General features: G+C 44.6%; 1 protein-coding gene across 1 annotated transcript in view; it reads left to right on the forward strand.

Moving 5' to 3' along the window:
* The window catches only part of LOC109465383 (beta-hexosaminidase subunit beta-like), a 9,614-nt gene extending 2,553 nt beyond the window's left edge, over window positions 1-7,061 (forward strand). The window contains exons 4-13 of the mRNA XM_019762603.1: window positions 472-582; window positions 1,127-1,228; window positions 1,515-1,666; window positions 2,805-2,969; window positions 3,286-3,381; window positions 4,202-4,298; window positions 4,394-4,568; window positions 4,844-4,934; window positions 5,569-5,673; window positions 6,878-7,061. Coding sequence (XP_019618162.1) covers window positions 472-582; window positions 1,127-1,228; window positions 1,515-1,666; window positions 2,805-2,969; window positions 3,286-3,381; window positions 4,202-4,298; window positions 4,394-4,568; window positions 4,844-4,934; window positions 5,569-5,673; window positions 6,878-7,061 — 1,278 coding nt within the window. The remainder of the gene's footprint in view (window positions 1-471; window positions 583-1,126; window positions 1,229-1,514; window positions 1,667-2,804; window positions 2,970-3,285; window positions 3,382-4,201; window positions 4,299-4,393; window positions 4,569-4,843; window positions 4,935-5,568; window positions 5,674-6,877) is intronic.
* The last annotated feature ends 737 nt before the right edge of the window (window positions 7,062-7,798 follow it).

Consider the following 7,798-nt stretch of genomic DNA (forward strand, 5'->3'; position numbering starts at 1 on the left):
AACAAACCTACGTAATTCAGGGTATATAGACATGTATATGTGTGTATTTCCCTGCCAATGTATGTTTGAGGAAGAAATAAATAAAGAAAAAAATAGAATAAAATAAAAACTACATTTTGTTCATGATCTTGGCTCAGCAGGATTTGCTGCATAGTTCTCCTCCAGGCAATGCTGTTGATGCAATTTGAATAAAGGATGAAAAAAAGGTCTACCCGTGCTCTATACAGAGCATAGGGATTTGGTGCCCATGTCCATTTCCGTAGCCCTTGGGCGACACACTGTTGTGCAGGGCACTACAACAGGGGGCTAGTCCGCTGGTAGTGCTGACACTCTAAGCAGAGAAAGAAGTGTGTACCATTTTTTAAGTCTTTGGTATGACCCGGCCGGGGTTTGAACTCACGACCTCCCGGTCACAAAGCGAGCTATTGCACCGGTACCGATGAAAAAGATTGTATTTATATATTTTTACAGCATGTGATCAATAGAACAACCATCAGTGATTCTCCCAGGTTTGCACACAGAGGCATCATGGTAGACACGGCCAGGCACTTCATACCTCTCCCATACATCCTGCAGAATCTGGTACGTTCACTTGGATCGCAATGCCAAATTATGCACATTTAGATAAAACGAGTCAGAGCAGAGCTCTCTTCTCTTTGGGGCCTAATGACACAATTCTTTTGTCAGTGTCTACAGAGTATCTTGCAATGAGTAAAGAGACTCTTTTTACACAACCAAGTCTTTTATTCAGCCGCGTCACCTTCCTCAGGGTAATTCTGACTGGTTCACGACGGTCACCGAAACGTCGCCTGAATAAAAGACTTGGTTGTGTAAAAAGACTCTCTTTACTCAGTGTCTTACCAACCTGATGAAACTAGTCACGGATGTATCCTGCGGTGTTAGGAAAACAGTTGCAAGTAACAGAATGTAAGACATGGATGATCTAAGATTATTCTTCTGTATCTAGTATATAATTTTTTGTGTAGTTTATGTTAACGATGTTAAAATATCCTGCTATGTAAATGAATTGCCTGTTTCATTTTAAAGACGACAGTTTCAGGCTATTCAACTATTATAAATTATACAGCTAATCAAGGCAATCTGACTACATTTGTATTTCTGACAGGACGCGATGGCTTACAACAAGATGAACGTGTTCCACTGGCACATGGTGGACGATCAGTCCTTCCCCTTCCAGAGTACCACTTTTCCAGACCTCAGCGGAAAGGTGAGAAAACAAAATAATGAAGTATCTGTTGTATCCAGAACCGTGCGAATCCAGAACCGTGCTCAGGCGCAGTTTTTGATAGTACACGCGTGCCAGGTCTTGCGCGGATACGCGGAGACTGTCCAGAATCGTGCCAGATCCTAACACTAACCATTCAGACATAGAACTAGGTATTAAGGTTCTGGATACGGTAGTATCCCTGCACTTCACTAACACAGACCATATCTAATTCCCGAAGTTAAGTTTTAATCTCTGATATCTTGTTGATTGAGTGTGTGTTCACCAGGGTGCATACACCAAGAAGCACGTCTACACGCCTGATGACGTCAGCAAGGTGATCGAGTTTGCGCGCCTGCGCGGAATCAGGGTCATCCCAGAATTCGATTCCCCCGGTCACATGATGTCGTGGGGTCAAGGTCATCCGGACCTTCTGACAAGGTCAGTTGATCATGACCCTTTTACTTAATTAATAAAATCTCTCACTCACAGGGTCTAGAACTGGCACTGGTTCACCCCCAAGGGTCAATATACATGTAGGTGGAACAGGAACACTTCTGCAAAAGCAGATCTTGGGAAAGGCACTTAACACGACTTTCCTCACTTCACTCAGGTGAAAATGAGTATTGTCCTGTCATGTATTCCTCCCCTGTGTTGGTCGCGGCATTGATATAAGTTGACAAAACTTGAGTGTGTCGTCACCACGTCTGATGATTACATGTTGGAATTAAAAAAAAACAGATCTGGAGTAGCTGGCAAACTCCTGGTGGACAGGTGGGAAGGTTATTTGAACCACATGACTTCCTGGTGTTTGTGGCTTTTAGAATAGCCTTGACCTCACCGATGGTGCACAGGTTGGGACTTGGATTTTATCTGATCGGTGGGTGGCAACGGGAATATATGGAGACACTGGCTGTCAATCCAGGCTTCAGCCCAGTCAAACCCAGTAGTTTTTACTTGTAGTTTCTCAGTAGTTATCAGTAGTTCTATGCGTACTAAATCGTCTGTTGTTCATACCATATGTTTCTTCTGTTCCTGCAATTAGCCCTCGGGCACGAATTTGCAATAAAATGATAACTAATCTTCTCATCCTGCTCATTTGTGGTAAAGCGTTTGCCCGTCGTGATCTTCCAAGTTCTTTACTAATGCACGACCACCATTTGTCAGAGCTTTCGCACTTGGATCCAAATGTTGGATGTGGTTATGATGATACCAGTTTTTTGCCTGTCTAACCACAGTTTTGTCTTCTTTCTGAGACTCCTCCACAAAGGTGACATGCAGTCTGATGATGTTTAAACGAAAGAAATAGAAGGGACAACAACGAATCGCATTCTGTATCTGTATAGCCGGTGTAACTACCTTTCGGTGTAACACACCAGCTTCACAGGCACGCGGCGCGGCGGCAGCTGGCTATATTACATCGATCGACTTGTTACACCTAACCCTTGAACATCTAACTCTAGACATTGTTTAAAGCTATATAATGACAATGCCCCTGCTGTACTTGGTGACTCTGCGATAGTTCTAGGAAAGAATTAATTCCGTATCTGTATCTGCTTGTATCTGCTTGTTTCTAAAGGTGCTCCCCTACGGATTTCCAGCCGGACATCTACTCCCTAGGCCCCGCCAACCCTGCCCGGGAGGAGACCTACACCTTCATGCAGAGGCTGTTCCAGGAGATCCGGCAAGTCTTCGCGGATGAATATTTCCACCTGGGCGGTGATGAGGTCAACTTTCAGTGCTGGTAAGATGTAGACTCTTGTTCCACTGAGTATGGTTGGAAAAACATGGAAAGAAAGAAAATGAAAGCCAAGATCTTAAAGATTATGGTTATTGTGTGCATTACCAAGGGTATTCTTCCATCATGCAGATCTATTTTGACCCAGACCCTTTCCCTCATGACCTCAATGAAAAGCAGGCTGCTTTGAATATCTTTTGAACAGACTCAAAGAAATAAAAAAACAAAATATAAACAAACTTTTGGATTGTGTTTTTTGTTCTTAATGTTGCCAAAAACGTTCAAGTTTCCGTCAAATGACTTGTCCTTTTCCAACCCACAGGATGAGTAATGAGGAAGTACAACAGTTCATGCGGCAAAGGGGGTTCCCTAACACTACAGTAGGGTTCGCTGATCTGCAGGGGTACCACATGAAAAGGTGGGTACAGTATCGTACGTCTTACACAATTCTTCACTTTGCCCTTACATTCATATTGAACTTGAACTGTACGTCATTGCCTTGCCCTCTTTGAGGGTGTAGTTGTATCCAGAACCGGGCTCCATCCAGACCCATGCTCAGACATGGTTCACAATGGTCCACGCGTATCCTGGTAAAATCTACGTTCTTGGATACACGGAGACTATCCGGAACCTGCCTGATCCAAACACTATATCCCGTTCGGGAATAGAACTTGATCCAGCTTCTGGATCCACACGTACGTATCCAGAACCGTGCCTGGGGGTAGTCTATGTTCTTGGACTTTTTTGCCTGATCCTAACCATAGCCAGTCCAGGTACGGTTCTGGACACGATGGGCATGGATAGACTCCGTGCAAGTATAGCTGTGGTAAAAGTTACTTTTCCAGCAAGGTTGCAATGGGTGGTAGGGGTGGGGTGTGGGCTGACAGAAATGGTATGGCTTTACGAATAGCAAAGTTCTTTGAACACATTCATCACAACCATTTATTTTTCACGAGCCGACGTTTCGATGACCGTCTGTCATCTTCATCAGGGCAATTCTGACTGGTTTACTGTGCACTGACGCTAGATGTTACTTGGTGCATAGTGCACCAGTCAGAATTGCCCTGATGAAGATGACAGATGGTCCTCGAAACGTCGTCTCGTGAAAAATAAATGGTTGTGATCAAAGAACTTTGCTATTCATTCGTTTACCAACCTGATGAAATTATTTACGGAGGTATGGCTTTACCATTGAAAGCGATCGACGTTTGCGAACGTGATACTGTATATCCCTGCAGGATACTTGACATCATCTACCATCACTTTCCCCAGAGGACCAGGGGGATCGTCTGGCAGGACGTGTTTGACACCGCCATCGTCGGTAACGATCTCGCGGTTAGTATCTCATGGAACAGTTTAGAAACTCCAACATTTCACATTTGTTTGTTTGTTTGTTAGATGTTAAAATTCATCAACGTATCATATTGTAGGACGTGAGTATGAACACGATCGTCCATGTGTGGGAGTGGAACCACACGAGGGAGCTGGCCAGAGTTACCCAGGCCGGATACAAGGCCCTCCTGTCGTCCTGCTGGTACCTAAACCACATCAGCTACGGACAGGACTGGCCGCAGTACTACGGGTGTGACCCACAGGACTTTCAGGGTATGTCATGAATGAGTGAGTGAGTGAGTGAGCGAGCGAATGAATGAATGAATGAATGAATGAATGAATGAATACATTGATGGGTGGATGAATAAGACTGGCCATAGTATTACCAGTGTGACCCCCAAGACTTTCAGGGTAATTGGCCAATTGGGAAACATACATGTGGCAAGGAAAGTGACTGTAATATAGTCAACGGTAGACATTTAAGTACACATCCAAAGCTATTTCATGTGCCAAAAATGCAGGTAATGCTACTGATTTGTTTTGTTCAGGGACTCAGCAGCAGAAGGACCTGGTTCTGGGTGGGGAGGCCTGTCTGTGGGGTGAATGGGTGGATTCTACTAACTTCGTCCCTCGGATGTGGTAAGTCGGACTCCTTCCTTCAGAAATGTTACAATTTTTATTGAATATATACAACCAGAACTGCCAAAGAGAACCACTCATGGGGCCGATAACATTTGATCTACACGATACCTGTGTCGTCAATGAGAAAAAATCATCTACTGGGCAATGGGACCAAAAAGTTAGTCTCTACCAGACTAACTACGCTGGCTATATGTAGGAGAATATTTGCCGGGGGAGTTTGGCCGCCTTGGGGTCTGACAATGCTAAGAAACTACCTCCCCGCTGCCGGACTCCCTTGGGCAATTTGATTATCTTCTTTGCCGAATTCTACTATCCGTATCCCTATCAACTGTCTTAAGTACAGAAATGTGTCTGTCCTTAGTGCTGAACGCCATCCACACAATACTTAGTAGTAGGTAGGTATCAAGGTATAGAAGCAGATACTCACGGTTCTGGATACGATATGAATGTACCGCATAACTGTTATGTAAGTTTAGAGTTAGAGTTAGATGTTCAAGGGTTAGGTGTAACAAGATGTAATGTAGCCAGCTACCACAGCGCCGCGTTCCTGTGAAGTTGGTGTGTTACGCCGAAGGGCGGTTATACCGGCTATACATATACAGATACAGATACACATGTATGTCCTCCCCAGGCCCCGTGCCAGTGCAGTGGCAGAGCGGCTGTGGAGCCCGCAGAGTGTGACTGACTCCGTCGCCGCATCACCCAGGATGGAGGAACACAGGTGCAGGATGGTCAGGTACGGCCTCTTGTGGGTTTGTGTATCTAAGGCCACATCGACTTAATTTTATGGATGACATCTTCTGAAGACCCCCAAACTAGTGCGCGCGGGCGCATAAAAGATTCCGGCCAAAAATTAAAAAAAAAATGATACTAAACCACAGGAATACTCGTATTGTTAATTTGCGACAGTATATATATGCATAGCGATGTACACGACAAGCCGGCACATGCTGGCTTTTTGCGGAATCTAAGAATCGGCACTGTACGTATGTACTGAGTTCTTGAGTCGTGGAGCTTTGGCCATCGGTGCCATCCTCCAGGGTAACCACCGGCTCCGTATTGTCGCTAACTACCATGGACTGCCCACAGGCCTAGAGCCATACCAGACGTGATTTCTTTTAGAACAGGCGAAAATCAATGCGCGCGTGGATGTCCTCCATAAAATTAAGTCGGTGTGGCCTAATTGTCAGGACAGAGAAGGTTGACAACGATGGGTGGAAAAGATTGAAAGTCAGATGACAATGAAGGAGGTCAAAGGACCAGACTCAGGAAAAGGGGTGGACGTGGAAGTCTCAGAATCTTCCTGTGCGAGCAACATTGGGGAAAGTTAACCCGAGGATTGAATACTTTCCGAACGTCTGAAATCTGCGACGTCTTGTTCGTTTGGTATTGGGAGATCTAGACAGCCTTTTAAAACCACCCAAATACCGTGCATTGTACGTACATGATAGATCTACGCCTACATCAATTCTATACTAGGCCAAGCTCCATTTGGGGCATCCAGGCTAGGGTTTTGACAGATGCGGCCAGTGGGGTGAGGGTGCTCCGTAAAGTGATAAAAAAAGGAAAAAGTGATAGGAAAGTGGTGTTCATAACTAAAAGGAAAAGTCCGTGTTCTGTACATGGCCGCAACGTGTTCAAAGAGATTGGAAAGACCCATGTGTTGGGCCGGCCCCATCCTGAAACTGTCTTATTCCAACACACCTTGTTAGTATTAGTATTTAAGCTTACCATGTTTTTAAGTTTGTATCCTTATCATTACTTCAATGTTATGTTCTTTATTTATTTGTATCTACACTGTATTTGTTTAGTGGTGGCGCTACGATAAGTTTTGTAAACTTGAGTACGCCCCACTATGTGTGTATTGTATCGTCACCTGAATAAAAAAATGTTGGTGCGGAGACTACTTGTGTTGTTACACATATTTGTTTCGTTCCCAGGCGAGGCATCCCGGCGCAGCCCCAGGGCCCCAGCTACTGTAAGTACGAGTGGAACATCCAGAGTGACCTGCCGAACTACCGCCCGGTCATCACGTCATCCGGGCCGCGCGTGGCGGCAGCAGGGCTGGTTCACAGCGTGTTTCTGGGCGTCCTGGTGCTAGTGGCTGTCAGATGCTTACCCTGAACCACAGCTTTGGCCTTTAGTGGGCCTTTAAAAGGTTATGGATTATGGCATTCGGCAATGATTGTCGAATTGTTTTTCCTATTTGACTAAATTTTAGTATTTCTAAGCCACGTTGTTACAACTAGTCTGGTCATAGCTAGCGTAGTAGTAGAAGTAGAAGTTTTTCCAGACAGATTGTTAACTGTCTCCTGTTACTGTATTGCAATGAGTATTATACTTGATTGTAAAAGCAATTAGCCTTCGGGCATGATTTTGCAAGTTTCAATTATTGCGAATTGATGTGATGTTATGATTTTAAAAGTTCATCGCCAATGATATAATGTTGTTTTTTCAGTGTACGTTGGTTTGCTCATGAACGTCAGTCTAATTCGCATGTGGCAGAGGCAGGGCTATTTCACATCGTGTTTCTGGGCGTCTTGGTTCTGGTGGCTGCCAAGAACGTATCTGATAGGGGAAATGGTCGGCCATAGTGGCAAAATGGACCATATCCCCTGGCCAGCTACATTCTTTTTCGGCCGATTTCTACTGTTTCATTCAGCCTGCAAAAGAGTCTGGTGGAGACTCCACCAGGTCTATCGTATCAACTGTTTCTATCTAGCTCCATGCCTGAATGGGTACATAAGGCTCATCTACTTCTGTCTGATTCAACAACTGATGAAAAACTGAATTGAACGTTTTAGTTGTGTGAGGCTATAGGAAGATAGACCTAACAAAGTACAACATTTACAAACCTACTT

Source organism: Branchiostoma belcheri, unplaced genomic scaffold (assembly GCF_001625305.1).
Source record: "Branchiostoma belcheri isolate BF01 breed outbred unplaced genomic scaffold, Haploidv18h27 scaffold15, whole genome shotgun sequence".
NCBI lineage: Eukaryota > Metazoa > Chordata > Leptocardii > Amphioxiformes > Branchiostomatidae > Branchiostoma > Branchiostoma belcheri.